The sequence below is a fragment of the Strix aluco genome, chromosome 14 (genome assembly GCF_031877795.1).
Source record: "Strix aluco isolate bStrAlu1 chromosome 14, bStrAlu1.hap1, whole genome shotgun sequence".
NCBI classification, from domain to species: Eukaryota; Metazoa; Chordata; class Aves; order Strigiformes; family Strigidae; genus Strix; species Strix aluco.
In genome coordinates, this window is record NC_133944.1 from 18,131,215 (window position 1) to 18,149,033 (window position 17,819).

Genomic DNA, 17,819 nt, shown 5'->3' on the forward strand with positions numbered 1-17,819 from the left:
ATATGTTGGAAAGGAGAGAGAAGTTTGCCTTAGTGTTAAAGAAGACATTGCAAATATTTTGGTTCTGAGCATTTTGTTTCTTATCTTAATAGTTTGAAACACTGTTTCAGAGAGTTCTAACTGATAGGTTTTTAAAATAAGAGTAATCTTAAAACTAATTGTTTCACTGTACCATCTTTTTTACTGAGTACGACAAATCTAGAAGGAGAGTTCTTTAATAATATTTTAAGCAAACTTATTAGAAAAGCATAACTATTGTGCGTTTTGTGACTTGGAACATGCTGTGGCTTACAGTGCCTGTTTTTATACATCAGAAGGACAAGAAATAGTGCTAGGAGATGCAGTACGTTTGGGTTGTTTTCCTTTGCTAAATCTTTGTAGCAGCTGCTCATGAGACCCAGGTATGGCTCAGCTTGATGTGTAAATTCTGTTGTAGCAGGAACTTTTGTTTATGGAAGCCTTAAAGGCAGCAACCAGCTGTTACAGAGCACAAGTTGTCACAGGTAAGGCAGGTAAATTAATTTAAGGAATATGAGTGACAAAATCAGACACATATCTTACTCTCTTTGAGTTTAATAAGAAAATTTTTTTTAAAAGATTAGGCAAATTAATTTTGATAAGTCTGTGTTGTAGCTCCTACTTATGTCATCCTATGGAGGATTCTTTGACCTGCAGTCATGTGGTATTAAGAAATCTGATCAACTCCAGATACTACACAGGAGGCATGTTTTATGGTGCCAGCCCAGTGTGCTTTTTGACTTAATATAGTTTAATTGCAAATGTGTACAGGTTCAGATTTTCAGAAATGGTGACCCAACCTTGCTTGTTGAGGACAGAGGTATGAAGGTGCTCACACTCCTGGCTGTGCTTGAGGATGTCCTTGGCAGCACACTGTGGTCTCTAACCAGGCTTTCGTTCTGCTGTTTCTGTTGACTTGAACTCCATTAAAGATGATGAGAATATGTCTTGTCTTGAGCTTTACACTGGGTCTAGTCCTGCCTCTTCTGCTAATAGCCGGACTCAGTTGAGATAAAAAAATTACTGCTATGCTTATGTTTCTAGAGACTGGTCTTGCAACTTTTTCTGTTTGATCCCTACCGAAAGTTCATGTTCCCTACTGTTTTGGTTTGGTTTGGGGTGTTTTTTATGATTATCCCCTCTTGGATGCTATGTTTTTTCTCTAGAAATTTTTTAGGAGACTTCCGGGGAAAAAACAGTTTGGGTTTTTTGGTTTTGGTTTTTTTTTTCTTTGCCTGAAATCCAATCCTGTTTTTCTCCACTAGTATCTTCTGACTTGTGACCTCTGTTCTCAAACCATCACCTCTTTTTGATAAATTCCTTTTCTAAAGACATCTAATTTTCCTCCTCGACTGGGGGTAGGATTTTGTTCAGGAATATTTAATTGAGAAGTGATTTCATTAGGCTTGCATATATGCTAGAACACTCTTTTCTATTGGAGATTCTGGCATAAAAACTGTGAAAGTAGTTCATTGAAGCTAAAATAAAAAATATGTAAGTTGATTTGAATTGAAGTGGAAGAAGTATGTCTCCCTTTGATTTAAATGGCAATGTGCTGTGCAGTCAATACTGGTTTTAATGATGTTAGTGACTTCCTAGCTGTTGATGTTAAAAATGAAGTACTTTTCCCAATTTCTGTTAGTATATTTTAATATATGTTAAGTACTCAGCTTTTTGTCTCACTGAAATTACAAACGTTGAAAACATTTTGGTTACTCTGTTAGGTATCAAGGAATACTACCAGAAAAAGCCATGTTCAAAGATTGAGTAAACTTCTAAACTTAACTGCTTCTAGTGAATAAAATTATTGTAAATAAAGATCTTGCATGCTAGCCTTTCTGAATATGCAATCTGATTTAAAGATAGTTCATGTTCAGTATTTTCCTATTAATATGAAATGAAATCATAACTTTTTTTATTCATGTCTGTCATCTTCCACAATACTCCATTGTTCTGCCATGAACAAACAATGAAAATGCATAGGTTTTTAAGAAAATTAAAAAGGAGGCTGCCAATACTGTCATTAGAATTGCTTCCTGGTACTGACCTAGAGAATGATCAATTGCAGCATCTTGTTCCAGGGGCCTTCATAGTCTAGATAAGCTGGTTCACTTAACTTCGAAGTGAATTTTATTTTAGCATTGCACTCAATGTACTACAAAATTTGAGTAGAATTTGGTAAATTATGCTGTTAAAACATGTTTTGAAAGAGAATCTGTCTCTGTTTTGTTTAATCTGTGGTTGTTTCTCTGACCTAGCCCAGCTTTCCTTTCTGTAGGTAATTACAAAAGTGAGGTGTTGAGACAAAAGGTGGGCAGGTTCATGCTAGTTCTGCATAGTTCTTGCCTACTTCTTGCCTACTTGCCCTTTGCTTTCATCACTCCAGTAGGTTAAGTGACTCCTTGAAGTAGCAGAAGAGTATAAAAAATAAGACCATGGATGGTTCTGCAGTTTACAAGCCTTCACAACTGTAATGTCTTCTGACTGGGACAAAAAACAAATGGAGAGGTTTTGAGGGGGAGTCTGAGTGTATGGAAATAGTGACCGTAATAAACTTCATAAGGATAAAAGGGGGTTTGTTTTAATTATAAAAATGTTTTCTTACAAGGCCACTCCCATGAGTGGTGTAGAAGGAACGCTTTAACTGAAATTAAGTTTTGACAAGAACCAGGTACCATTAACATCCCGTCGCTTTTTCTTGCCAAGAGATGCATGCCTTGCTGGTTTCCTGGTGTGCTTGTGATAGGCATGCTGAAGCTGAACTTGGGTGCTTGGATTAAGGTGAATAAAAAGCTCCTTGTGTGTTATTCTTTTTGGAGGTAGTTTGGGTGGGCTTTTGTCTTCTAGTCTTCCTCTCTCTTGGTAATAAAACATGAGAAAATTAATCTCTTGATGGCACACACAAATGGTGGCCATTTAGAACATGGGTGGGCAGGTGGGAACTTGGGAAAATGGAAAGAGGAAAGCTCTTTTTTCAGTTAAATTTGGAGTTTTTTGTAAATTTCTTTTCTGATCTTTATATTTTTGCAGCGAATTATTTGGTGGTTTACATTAAAATTAGCTTTTTAAAGGATTTTGTCATCTTGTATAAATTGTAGTTTCTGTCTAAAGGTAAACAAAATTGGTTGATTTAAGACTACTTGAAAAGAAAACAGTAGCTAAAACCTGATACTTTTCAAGTAATATATGAATTTAATGAAGACTAAGTCTGAATAGTGCCTATGTTATTTAAATTGTTGGGTGTGTAGTAAAGGGGTTGGATAAAAGCTGTCTTGACATTCAACTTCAGGACCTCTGGTTTGTATGGCATGTATAGGTTACTGAAATGTTTGGTTTTGCTTAAAGATAAGTCAAAACTTCAGTTGCTGTTTACAATTTGGAGCCTCTAAAATAAAATGCAGCTTCTAAAATAAAACCTTTATTTAGAATCTTCTGTCTGTATCTACCGTGTTGACAGGATTATCTTGTATCTTGATATTTCCCAGTGAGCTCAGACCTGAGTTTACAGTGACAGGTGAAAAAGCTGCACACTTGTTTCTGTGAGTTTTTAGGTTTTCTTGAGTGTGAAAGACTTTCTAGTAATGCAGAAAAAAAATGTAGATTTTAAAATTTTAGTTAGATTGAGTTTGTATACCTCTTTCTTACCCCCTTTACAGTTTTTAATGTGAGGTAATTTTATACAGGCAAATCTATGTGGTATGTTTTCAACTGTATATAGCTGTAATGATCAAACACAATCGTGTCTTTAGTTTTCACAGTATTTGTTTCACAGTGTGTACTGCAGTTTATTTATTTTGGTATTAGGTCATTGAAATAGATATTATTATTTTGCACTCTGGATGACAATAGCACTTGGATGCTTCAGGTCAGTATTGGTGTTCTGTTGTATATACAGGTTGGGTATGTTGCTTTCATAACTGGTATGCCTTAAAGTTAGATTGTTGAACTCCTGGGCTGCGTCTGCTTGGTACAGTTTCGTTTAATAATATTTGTGTACTAAGCTGAAGTTAACAATAGAGTTCCAGTGGATTAGTGTGAGTTTGAGCTGTTAAAAAAAAAAAAAAAAATTTTAAGAAAAGAACAATAAAAGTTGCACTGGGAAGGTCAGTGTATTCTATGTGCAACACTTTTTTCTTTCACCTTATTTTGTGAAAGGAGTAGATGTAATTTCAGATATTTTTTCACCTTTTGTTGTGTTACAGATTTGGATTTATAATTCTTTGCACTCTGATTACAGAATTCCAGTGTTCTGTATATTCAAGCAAATACAAGCTTGGATTTTATTTCGCCTCATGTTTTGCTTTTTGATCATGCCTGCACTTTTGGAAAAGTGCTAATGCTTAACTTCCTTTTGTGACTCATAAGGCCTTAAAGTAAGCTGCTGTATTATTATAGATCTTGTTCCTTTCCAGACAAGCAGTTTCTGAAAGATTACGTTTCAGACGTTCTGCTTTGACCATCATATTGCAAGGTTTGTTTCTGCGTTTAAACCTGAGTGTGTGAATTGTCTTACTGACTTCAGACAACCAAACTTTTGACTTTTTGCTGTTGTTCAGAATGGAAGGTTTAGAATATCAAAAGAAAAAAGTATAAGAAGTAAGCAGTAGTTTCTGAAATTAATGGTTAGAGATATAAATTATTACAGCAGTCTTCTCTTTTTGTTTTGTTTTTATTGTGCATAGACAATTGGAACAGTCTTGAGTAGTCAGAATAGAAATACAGTAAGTAAAATCTTTTCAGGATATATCATCCTAAATTTTAAATTTCCTATATTAAACTTCTCGGAAGAGGGAGGAATGATAAACTCTGTGTTTCTGTGAATGCACAATTTCCTCAAAACTTCAAAATTAATGCATTTTAATTCATATATTAAAAAGTTCATTTTCAATCATAATTTAACACTAGAGAATGATATTATACATAGACAAATTAATACTTGAGTAGGGGAACAACAGTTTAAATATTGTCATAAATGGACAAGTACATGCCACAGAATTTGTCTTTTTAAAAAGTATTCAGCCATTTCTTAATCTATGTAATGTAATAATTTACCATGGGAGTCCTGTCAGGTGCACATTTAAGAGGCTTAGATACACAGGTGTGAAGGAAAAAATTAGAACTTAGAAGGCAATGTTAGATACTAACAAGCATGAATAAGAAACAAGAACAATGAAACAGGAGGTGTGAAAGACTGACATTTTGGTCACTTAGTCAAAATATCTTCTGAAGAAATATGGGTCCCTATAGCACTTCCCCACTTCCTTGGTTTTGATGCATTTGAATGCCTTCAGAGAAGGGGGAGGAGGAGGTAGGTAACAGGAAGGCCCGTTTAGCATTGCTTTAGCAGAATTTTTGTTCAGGTTTTTTGTCAGATGAGAATCTATGTGGAAGTAGGGAGACAAGAAAGAATGGGTAGATTACATGATGTCCAAGGGCTGGATTTTGCAACTGGTGGTTACTATAATTGTTGTGTCTTACGTGGATTTTCAGAGGTCCAAGAAGGATTGAGTTTGTTTCATTTCACGCAGTATCTCTTCTCTACCTGTCTGCTTCATGTAAGTGGTAGGGACACCTCTGAAATTTCTGTTCTAATAACTTGACTAAATTTGATCAATGGGTTAGAAATAACTAGGGGTTTGGAAGCATAAATGCACCAACTTGTATGGCATGGTTGTACAGCCTTGGTTTTTTTAAAAGCAAGCTGCGTAAAAATTGAACAGCTGTCACTTGTAGTTTAATGTGCATGTATAACTGTAACCTGAGAGCTGAAAAACAACCTAACTGAATATTTTAAAGCTAAATTTTTCTTGTAAGTCTTTAGTCAAAGAATGTATGATTATCAAAGACTGGCTTTATAATAAGGAACAGAAGTGTTCCTTGCTCTGTGAGGGGAGAACTGTTCTGTCACTTGAGCAGGTGGGGGGGCATTTAGATCAAGCAATTTGGGAAAGAGGCTAGTCAGGTGAAGGTATTAATAATGTCTTTCCCTGGGACAGCCAGTGAGGTTTGAAGTTTTGAAGTGAACAAACTTAGCTCCATCTCATGTTATATTTAGGTAAATTAATCTTGAAAATGGTAACTGCATGAAAACATTCTACATGTCCAGTGATGAAGCATCCAGCTCGGGGGGGAAAATGGGCTACTGCTTGGCACTGCTATTTTAAATTTCAAAATGTGTGGCATTTTGTAGACTGGCGTGGGTTAAGTTGGCGTAGGGATGGTTTAGATTGAGGAGCATTAGGAGAAAGGCCTCTGCTGTCTGTGAACTCTGTTTGCTACTTTACCATTCAGAGCTCTGCAGACAGCTGAAGAGCAGTGATGTGGTTCACAACACTGATACTGGCATTTGTCGGCCCTCTTTATTCTTATTGCTGCTATGTCTACTTTTTTTAAAATTCAGCAGATGGTAGCAGAAGACTAAAAAATTTTGCCCACAGTAAGCTTATACTCAGTACATTTTATTGCGATGTGTTATATTTTCAAGATACCTGATGTTTGCAAACTGGAAAGATGGAATACTGAGTCATTCTGTTATAGAATAATTAAATTTTTATGTGTGCATGAATTTTACTGGTGGTGCTTGTTCTTGCCAGTTTATAATAAATATTTATATATTGTTTCTCATTTCTCCAAAGCCTCAAAAAATAACCCCAGGAAAATGTCTGAAAAGGTGATTTACCTTTGGGAGAGGGAGAACAAAACCCAAACTTACTCCAGCCAAAAGTCGTTTAGGGATTTCCTGTTGTTTGCTTCCATTTGTGATGTGGTTTTGTTTTCCTCTTATCAATCTTAAAGTTAGGAAACAAAGTATCTTCTTACTGTTTTTTTTTTTAAAGGGAGAACACAGGTTTAGTAAGTTTTCTTCCTTGTTGAAATGAGGCATTCAAAAAAAGACATGTTTCAGTAGTCTGATCTAAAGAAAAGTTGAGATCTTTACAGTAAAAATTATTTTTAGCATCCCTCACTGCACTTTATATTTACATTTAATATCTGTTCAGGGAGTCTCCCTACTTTAGATTTAAAATATAATGCAAAAGTAAACTGATATCAGCTTGTGAGCGAATGCAAAGTTTCTTACAGAAAAGAACAAAGCTAACAGCTTATTCTGCTTTTCTCCAGTATTGTTACTCAGCAGGTTCTTGAAGCACCCCTTACTGGTGTGAGAAGTTACTTTAACCGACATTTCTTCAGTCATGAAAGACTAGAAATTAGTGCTGTTTCAGTTAATGTTATATTTTTCTGGAGTATAAAAGGTCATTAAAAAGAAGTTGGGCAGAGCTGTTCTCTTTTGCTGCTTTGCAGCATTCCACTCGCCATGGTTATAGAAGCTATCTGGCTTTACCTGTTAAATAAAAGTTTCCTATTGTAAAAACAGGGGTGTGTTCCAGAAGCAGCTAACTCTTACCCGTACCTTCTGCGATTCTTTGGTGTGAGATTTCAGTGGATCAGTATATTTGTAGGGCTTTATCTGTCGTTTTGAACTCTAATGACTAGTCATTTTAAATCAGAAAGGTCTGCGTGATTTTCTTGCCCATAAGTATTTGGCAAAATATCTTACAGACTTATTTCCAGATGCTTGCACAGGACTTGTTTCAAACAGTGAACTGAAACCTGACTTTCCTTTTATAGAGTATAGAATTAAGTCACCTTTGGGTTTTAAGAAGTCAAATAATTGTGAAAATTGTAAGATTGGTCAAGAGTGTAGGAAAGCAACAGAGTAGTGTGACTTTTTTGCTAAAACATTTTGACCCTTAGGATAGGTATTAAAGGTTTCTAGAAAATCCGTGTAGAGGTAGAGGTTCAGCATGACTGAAGTTGATCTGAGCCTAGTAACTCAAATCTATTGTGCATCCACAATGCCAGTTGACTGGAATATGATAGTGACATTTTTTTTAATATATCAGAGCCCACAGTTTTCTCATGTTAAGTATAGTGCTACTTCTAGCGGGGACCCCACGCCATGGGTGGCACAAAAGATACACACTGCATCAGGCTCAGATCAACACAAGTACCCAGCATTACTAGTTCTGTGAAATACAGCACCTGAGAAATTTTGCTGAGGCAGTGAGTTTTCTTGATATTGTATGCCATTTTCCAAATAGCTGTGTTCACCATGACAGACTAGAACCAAAGAGCGGTGGGCATGTGATGGGCACAGAGCACCAAGCCACTGAAAACTGACACGCATCCAATGCAGTAGCTTGGCAGAGCAAGCAGGATGCAGTTCTCAATTTCTTTCATTTCCTGGCAATTTAATATGTTCCATTACATAGTACCTTCTTTAAGAATTACAGTGCAAGTTGCACAGAGTTTTTATACCACTACTAAATATTCAGAAAAACATTCTAATGATGTTTGGCATTGAGCCCCAAAAAACTGTCTTCAAACAAAATCTTCCAAATGGAAGCTTATGTGTGCTGAAGGCTCATTCTGTAATACCCGATGCTGCCTTTGCAGCATGCCCGGGTTAGCAGCATCTGGTTACGTGGGGCTGTGGCTTGATTTTCTCCCAATGAATGATACAGTAAGTCAGAGGCTTACTGGTTAAGAAGCTGCTACTAACCACAACTATGGTATCATAGCTAAAGAAGTGGTGAAACATGATTAGTGATATTATTACTGGCTTCTGTAGCATTTAGTTGAGAAAACACCCTACATAGAGAGTGTGTGACCTGCAAAGCAGGTGCTTGTTTCGGCTTAGAAACATGACTAGTTTAAGGTTGCTGACCTTTACATTAATGTTTTCATTTCCATGTAAATTTAAAATTTGGTCATAAGCTTGGTGTTAAATGCCCTGTGAGGTAGAAATCACAGTAACCAAATTTATTTTCTGAAGTGAGTATTATACAGATAAAAACTGTTGCCCAGCCACATTGCTGTAGATGTTAGCAATTCATCTATCAACGTTACACATAACAAATATTGAAGATGGAAAAGGTAGATTTTTTTATTCCTCTGTATCTTTTTTTTAATGTATCTATAACACGTCTGTTTTAATTTGGGTTGAGTTTCACATACGTATGTCTTGAGATTCTGTATTCCTTAAACACGAAGATGTTCATTAGTGATTATAACAAGCAAGAAAAAAAAGGAAGAATATTATCATATTATCAGCATACCGAAAGAACCACAATTCTGAATGCTTAATAGTTCCATATACGCACCAAAGAGAATGGAAAATGATAGAACCCCATGGATCTTCATTTGTCAGTGCTGTTGGCTTTGTAGAGCAATCCCAACAGATGGTGTGAGGCAACTGTTGAACAAGAAAATAAAAAGCAATTCCAAAGGAACTTAGAAGGGAAAAAAAAGGGCACTTTTCTGGAGAAAAGAAACCCTGTTGCAAGTTTAGGTGATCTTCCCATCAGTTGTGCAGAAATTGCTTGATCAACCACGGAAATCTTATTTCAATATATCATCTAAAGAAAACCACTTCTTTTGCTGGGATTACCATTCAGCAAAGGAGACTTCTTTCTACATGCATGTGGGGTGACACACATTCATATTGTAAGAAATCTACAGATAGACTCTGTCAAGGGTGTGAGCTTATATTTTTTTAATAGATCCACTTTTTGATTATAAAACAAGCATTTAATAAAATCACTAGAAGAGTTATTTATGCAGACTGTTCTGAAGGAAAGAAGTTCAGAGCACTAGAATGGAATTCAGAAGTCTGAGTTGAGTTCATGCATTTTTTTTTGAAGTTGCATTCCTAAATGCAATTTTATAATTTGAATCATTAATGGATATTCCTTTAAGATTTTTTTCACTGTAGTAGCTTAAAAGCAACTGCAGTTTTCAAATTTTGATGTGATTATAAAGTGAAAAAAATGAAAAGCTAATTTAGACCAAAAAACCAAACTATTGATTATCATTAGTTATGCAATTCATTTATTTGTTTTACGGTTGTGATAGTGATACTATTTTGGTGACTCAACAAGCACAAAGGGATTCCTTGTTTAGTAATAAACATGAACAAAGATGATGTGGTAATGCATGAAGATCAGGTTTCCAGGTGGCTAATTTTAGCTGCTTTCAGTGCAGTTTGTCAAGGTCATTTTGATTTTCCTAAGGACCTGGTAGACTACCAAGAACTTGATACGCTCTTGAGGCATATGGTACTTCATCTGTGCATCGCCCTGCAGGTGTGTACTACTACCAGTAGAAGTAAAAGAATCATTCAAGGAATTGCAAATGTAAACCTTAGATTTCTATTGTTAGACTAGTTAGGGTCATAATTTAGTTCTTAGCAGTAGCTAGTGTTTGGGTAAGTAGATCCACAAGTGAAAATCATTATTAAAAACCTGTGCTTTATATAATTAAATTATGAATATGTGACTCATTCTAGGGAAAGACATTACCAGTCTTTAAAGTATATCAAGAATGGATGCAACTCAGGAGAGATACTTAGTCTCAAAGATTCTGTGCCCACACAAAATTGAAAGCAATGCCCCTCTATCACGAATGGCCATACCTACTGTATGAAAAGTGTTCTTACGGTAGAAGCAATGTTTTACTTATGGAACAGATAAGGCAGGATTTGGGAGGGTTTTCTAGGAGATAGAAGTTTCTGTGTTAAACTTACCTTGGGGCTTCCTTTGTAGTGATATGCAGAGGATGTGAAGAAACTGTTGTTGTGGAGCAAATTAAAATGGTTTTAGGCCTTTGAGGGGAAAAAAACCCATGTCTGTAAGCATTGAGGACAGTGATTTGTCTGTGTTGTGGGAAGTACTGTTATGCCAGTGAAGGTCTTCAAATGCGTGTCCTACACAACCCACAACAAAATGTTGGAGAAACGCCTCTCTATGAAAAGCCTACTCAGCAGAGTACTGCTAGCTATTGCGGACTGCTGTCACGATTCTCCCTCTCGACATCGTCTGGTAACTTGTTTGCTTTTCCATTAATTAAGATATTATTCAGACATGTGTGGTGTACTCTCTAGTCCTGCAAGACAAATTCTTTTGAATACTGCCGAGAAGATGCTCCCCTGGCTGCTGTGAATCAGGGCATACGCGGGGAAGGCTGCAGCTGTTGTCTTCTCTCTTCCACCCTTAGTATTTTTTAGGGCTAGCTCTACCATGTGAACAGCAGTACGGCCTGTACCTGCTGCTGTTCGTGGCTGTTGCAGGCAGCAGCAGCAGGGTGAGTTTGACATGATTCCTGCCAGTTTCCCTGCTGCCCACAGGATTGCGGGAGCAGCAGGGAACTGACGGGAGGCTTGTTCACTGCGCTCGGCTGCTGCTTGGCAAAGCTATTAGCAGCAGCACGTACCCCGGAGCTCTCTGTGCAGGCTCAAGACCACGTTGCATTGGTTTACGTTCAGTTACATTTGGATGGTTATCTTTGCAACCGTGAAAAGTAAAAACATATTTTTCTAAATAAAATCTTCACTTTTTAAATACGTGGGTGCCTCGGGGTTTTCTTTCCCCCCCCCCCCTCTTATACATTTGTCAGTTAAGAATTTCTTAATGCTGATAGATGGAATAGGTTTGTAAGCTGTTGGCAAAGGGATATGCTGCTCCTTTAGGATGTTTGGTCTGCATCCCTTGTCAGTACAGGGGAGGGGTATTTTTGGCTTGACAAAAAAGGCTTTGTCCTTTTTGTTGTAGATGCTGTATAGCTTTTGAAATTGTTTTCAGTGTGCATGATGATTTGTATCTGTTGAATTATTTTATAGCCACACTTTTTTTTGGAAGCATGAAATTATTACCAGAATAAAAGACCTCTGCTGTGAATTAGATGATTTTTGGTGCTTTGATTGCAAAGTACACGCAGATATTGTCCTCTGTAGTGCAAGTGTGTTCTGGTTGTTCTAATCTCAAAACACTTGTGTTGCTTTCCAGTTTTCTTTTTTTGTGACAATGGTGACTTCCTTGATGAAGGTTTCATTACAGCTTTATTTAGCTTGGAATGGCTTGCTGATGCCTTCCTGCATCTTCATGAATGTCATTTCCATAAGGTTAGAAATGTCATAGCAAAGTTAAAAAAATACAGTCTTGGTTTTCTAGCAAATAGCTTACTGTTTGTGCAGTGCAGGAGACATAACTTATAAACAAGCAAAAGTGTAGAGCAAGAAGCAGAGGGTCAGCCTGAGGAATTAAAACATAGAGTAGCCTCGTCCAGCATGCTCACAGTTCTACAGTAAGAAAGCAGTCCAAGTTGTTGAGGAGTAACTGGGGAGGCAGCTTTGAGGAGATGTAGTGTAAGAAACTTCGTTTTAAAGGAATAAAATATCTAGGAAGATCATTGCAAAAGAATTATGAAAAAGCCACCATTTCTATATTGCCCACTTAATAATTAGGCTTTTTTTTGTTTGTTTCTGGCCCAGGAGTGTTGAAGAAAGTACCAATTTCTTCTGAAAATTCTCTAACCACGCTGACTTCAGTATCATTTGGCTTAGAGCTCAAATTATACCAAGTGTACATTAGGAATATTTTTTTGTCTAGCTGGTCTCAAAATGCAAAATAGTACATTACTTAGCATTTTTACTGAGTTATGAAATAGTAGCCCTAAAAGCTAAATCGCTGCACTTTGTTATACTCTAACTATCATGTAGAAGCATCTTGGTTAGAGTTCTCAAAAGTAAAATTAAAATTAGTAATTGTCCTTGTGATTAAGCTGCATATTTACAGAAATATCTTTGAATTTAAGTGGTATTGTTAAAAATCTATTTACTGTATTGGTACCCCTAGTATTTTCAATGAATGATGAACTTCATTTTGAAATTGATCTTAAACAGAAATGAAATTCTGATTAAGTAAGGCCTAATGTTAACAACCTCAAAGTGCTTGCAATGTTTTAAATTTTCAATGGAAAAACACATGTGCATCACAAAATAAAAGTGTAAATATATTAAGCAAAACAGAAATCAAATCCTTTATTCTCAGAAGGCTGTTAAAGAAGAGCAAAGGGTATTGCTAGGATGGAGCTGTGCTGTCAGAAACTGCTTGGTTTTTTTAATAACCTTTCAAAAAACCCGATCATATCTTCTTTTTGGTTTTATTTGATGTGTTGACAATACGTATTTAAAAACTTGTCTGATCTCTAAAAATAGCGCTTTAAACTACCCCTGGAATGAAGAGGAGTTTACCATACAGCCCTGTCCCATGTGGTGGGAGGAGGGGAGGTCTTCACCGCAAAGCCTCTGTAGGTCTGGGCAGGGGGCAGAGGGGTACAACCGAGTTACGGAGTTCTTCCATTTTCTGTAGGAAGCAGGGAGGTCTGTAAGCAAACGCTTACACAATCACTGTTGCTAGCTTATAGTAACAAATTCGGTGTAGGAGAGAAGAAATGAAAAGTACATTGGAGAGCAAAATATGCTTGAGGCCACAGACTCTGATTTTAGTCGCCGTCCCCCCGTGCCATCCCCCAGCCCTGTTTCACGAGAGAACCGGAACAGCAAAGTCGCAGTGAAGTGAAGTCCGAGACAGAAAAACGCTCAGTTCCCACGATTTTCCATCCAAGCGAAAAAACCGTGGCAGCAGGCATGCAGGAGGTGGGACGGGAAGAGTTAATGCCCGTACCCGGTGTAGGGAAGAGCAGTCCGTTGGGGGTTAAACTGCAGAGTCTAATGGAATAATAACGGGTAGCACCATCTGCTGGCCTACTTCCGCAGAAGGAGTCAGTATTTTTAACGACATCTCTAATATTCATGCTGATGCATTTTGATGCTTTGTGCATTCATTTCTTTCTGTGCTTTGTTGGAATCTGGCTATCTGCTTACAGCTGTTGGAGAAGCCGGGCGCTGGAGGGGAGGCGGGCAGCCCTCGCCACACCTGGGCGGGAGGATCTGTGGAGGTGTGCTTGCCAAGGGAGGAAAATGTTGATAAATCACAATGTGTGTTTGTGGAGGGTTGTGCATATCTTGGCTGCAGCTCGCTAAATAGGCCATTTAGCAATCTTCTTTCAATGCTTTTCTCTTGAGCACTGCCTGGGGTGCTGAAAAAGCAGAGGGCAAGCCTTTGTCTGACGCCAAAAATGTCTTCAGTGAAGAGGCCAAGAGGAAGGGTAAGTGAAAGCCTGAATGAGTGGGAGGAGGAGGGGTTCGTTGGGCTAAAAGGCTAATGGGATTGAATAACCTTCCTTATTACTGGCTGCTGCTGCGGGAGCCGTGCTGCATCGCCATCTTGAGCTTGTTGCTGTTTTCTCGGGTCTTGGTTATTTGTTATAGCCTGTAGGCCTTAAGGTGGCATTTTAGAGAGCGATCCTGAACCCCGCCGCCCTCCCGGTGCTGCAGCGCTGCTGTGCAGCCCCTGATGAGGCACCTATAGAAAATGTATCCAGTGAAGTGCACTGGATTTGTCCCGAAAATGTGTTTGGGAATTCGTGGTGGCTTTTCTTCGTGCTGTAGGCAGAGGCGCATTTACGGGTGAGAATGTAACATAACTGTTATCTGCTGGGTTTTTTGTCTGTTTGAATAGGAAATTCTTTCCATTCCTCAAAGGGGAAAGGGGGAGGGGAGGAAAGCAAAAACATGTCTTCTAGCCTGTTTGAAGAGAGGCTGATAATCTGAATATTGCATTTGTAGTGTAAACAATTCTGCGTCGATGCAACGGTGATTAAAAACCTGAAATTAAAAACAAGTTACATTTTCCAGCTAAGGCAGCGACCTTATGTTGATCTAAATAAAAGAAATACTGCTTTCTGGTCTTTTTATTAACATAGAGCTGTGTAATTTTAGTTCTAGTTTTATCTTTTGTCTGGTTTTTAATCTTGATTTTGGTCGAGCATCTGTTCTGTTTAGCACAGAGTTAGTCTTGTAGGTCTTTCGTTAGCTTTAAGGTAACTGTGGTCCTGGTATCCTACCAAAGGCAAAATACTGATGCTGTTACCTTCGGGAGTTCCTTGGTTTTTCAGATTGTATGAGAATCACATTTATTGGAGATGTTGAAGGTGTGTGTCCAATGTATGGGAATGCTGGAAAAGGTTAAGTATCGGTGCCTCTAACTATGAGGTGGAAAGAAGGCTGAGAGAAATTTAGACAGATATTTTTTTACTGATTTTCAGTACGTGGATTGGTTGTTTAAAACCCACAATTGATGTACTTATTCTGAAACCCACGCCGTTCTGTGGTATAAACAGAATGCCTTCTTTTTTCTGTCTGCATGACTCCCTGCAAGTTGGATTTTTTAAATGCACATCCAGATCAAAAAGATTTGCACTTGTTCTTTCCAAAAATGTTGTTAAAATAAGGTGATTTTGTTTCCTTGTCTCTTGCTACAGCCTCCTTCCTCCAAGAAGACTGATGGCTCAGGATCATATACTAAGTTGCAGAATACCCAGGTGAGGGCAATGTCTGAAAAGAAGCAGAAGAAAAAAACAGATTCGGAAAGTAAACAAGAGAAGGCAAATCGCATAATATCTGAAGCGATTGCAAAAGCAAAAGAGAGAGGAGAGAGAAACATTCCACGAGTAATGAGTCCTGAAAACTTCCCCAGTGTTTCAACTGAAGGAAAAGAGGAAAAGAAGGGTAGAAAAGTTAAATCCAAACCAAAGGATAAGGAGAGCAAAAAACCGAAAACTGGTTCCTCATCCAAAATGAAAGAGAAAACAAAAATTGGGTAAGTAGATTGAAATGTTTCCTTACTTCTCTTCAGACTGTAAATTCTTGATTAAAATGAAAACTGCTTACTGATAATAAAATGTTCTCCTCCACTGCCTACACAGAATTCTTCCTGATTAAGTCCATGTGTAGACTCTCTTATTCAGGAACAAGAATGCCTTGTTTTCTCTTCAGATAAAATCACTGTAGGACTGTCCTTTTGAAACGAATTCTTTTAAGTTCATATCCTAAAATAGTCTATACTTGCTTTGAAGCAGAGACAAGACCAAAATATCTTTCATCTAGTGTTGTAATCAGTTCCGACTTCAAATTAAGTTTATCTGATACTATAAATACTGTCTTTATCAATTTTGGCATGTATCTTCAATACAGTGTGTATGATAAACTGCATAGGGAGGAACTGGAAACTTAATGAACTTGTTAGCAAGTGAATATACTTATAGATATCACATGTATGGAAAGTAAAGTACATGTTGGAAAATTTGTATTCTAAGCACTTTGAAATCTTCAGTCATATCAATTTAATCTGCCCTCTTAAATTGTGGACTCAGCTGGGTCAAGCTGGGTGGATACCTTGGGGTAAGGAGCTTTCAGAAGACACTAGATATTAGAACACTCCAAGGGGTTCAGTAGGTGGTGTGTCTTCCGACCCTAGAGCTAACCTCATTCTCCTGTGTACTTCTAAAGGAACGTGTGTCATTTCCGATGTTAAGTATGTCAGTCAGGACTTGAAATAGAAATCTTGGTTACAGTCTGATTTTTATTTTTTAAATCCATGCGCTTTTTGTGGTAACAGAAATATTAACTGGCATATCTCTCCAAATTTAAATGTCTCTTCTACATATGTATATTCTCATGTATATGGAGCAGAAGTGAATGTGCTTTTAATCAGCCCATTTCTCTGCTTTTTATTCTTTTTTTTTCTAGAGATCAGTGCTTTTCTTACATGTTTGAAGTAAACAACTTCCTTGAGTATCCTATAGTATAAAGGTTACTGCTCTAAACTCACCTTGATCCTTAACATGAACTTTCATAGTCTTAATTTCTTTATCTTCTGGTTATGGCTTGGCATATGACTACTGCTCAGTACTCCTTAACACACTGTATAATGCTTCCTTTTCTCTTCTTCTCCATGTTGTTTTACTTTCATGTTTCTGAATTTACTTATGTTCTGTAACAGACATTTTGTGAGTCCCTCTAATTAGAAGATGTACACACTGTTGTTTAGCTGGTGTCAGTTTCCTGAAGCTTCATGTGAACTGCTCTCAGTGTGCTTTTTCTTCATTCTTTTGGGTAATTAACAAAACCTGCCAAGATATTATCCTTATGATATACTACCTAGTTCCCATAATATTTTAACTGTTTTTAATGAGAAAAGTGAAATAAACTGTTACCTCCGATTTATACTTCCCCATTAAGTTTTCTGTCTTCATGAAATGCTTAGCTGTGCACATGAATTAGGATCAGCTTTCAAGATTTTGTGACAGCATCAGTTGAGAAATAGATGTTTCTCAAACGATGTTTTTTACCATGATATTTGTTTTTTACCATGATACTGCTTTTAACTATGTGGAACACGTACCTAAAGATTTAGCAGTCAGATCCTGTTAAAGAGCAGTGAAGAGACCCTTCTAGAGCCACATATTACAGATTTTACATAATTTCTAGTTATTTTGATGGACAGCAGTAAATCAAATGCTTTGAGGCATCCCCCTACTTCATTTTTATATCCGAAAAGCATCATGCATTGTTATATTGTGTTAGCACTATTTTATATTATTTATATAAATACATAAAATGGAAACTGTTCAACAAAGAATATACTACAGTGGTTTTGAAGACCAGTAATTGCAAGAAGGCCCTGATTTTTTTAAAGAATAATCTTACCAGACTCTGTTTTCTATGCAAATGTAACTATTGATCCTATATAAGAATATTTACTATAGAATGGCTATACATGTCTCCTCAAAGGTGGTTAAAAAAATTGCATGAAAAAAAATTTCTTGTTTAGAAAAGAAAAAAATTAAATCCAGTAAATAATAAGGGTTTTTGTAAGGCTAAACAACTCTTCTAAAGGTTTCTTTCTGTCTTACATTCTTAGGAAAATGCTTTCTAATGACTGTAAGCACATCCTGGAAATTATTGTTATGTTAAAATAGGATTGGGGCTTTAAATGTGTTGCTACATAGTTTTTCTCATTTCTCTTAAAATAAAACAGACTCTGACTGAATCTTGGGAG

General features: G+C 37.1%; 1 protein-coding gene across 6 annotated transcripts in view; it reads left to right on the forward strand.

Annotated features, from left to right (window-relative positions):
• Window positions 1-17,819, forward strand: part of CHD9 (chromodomain helicase DNA binding protein 9) — a 97,193-nt gene that overhangs the window by 26,369 nt on the left and 53,005 nt on the right. For all 6 annotated transcript variants that reach the window (XR_012625127.1, XM_074839890.1, XM_074839894.1 and 3 more), the window contains exon 5: window positions 15,241-15,578. Coding sequence is in view for 5 of the 6 variants with exons in the window: in XM_074839890.1 (XP_074695991.1) it covers window positions 15,241-15,578 (338 nt within the window). In the remaining variant the exon portion in view is untranslated. The remainder of the gene's footprint in view (window positions 1-15,240; window positions 15,579-17,819) is intronic.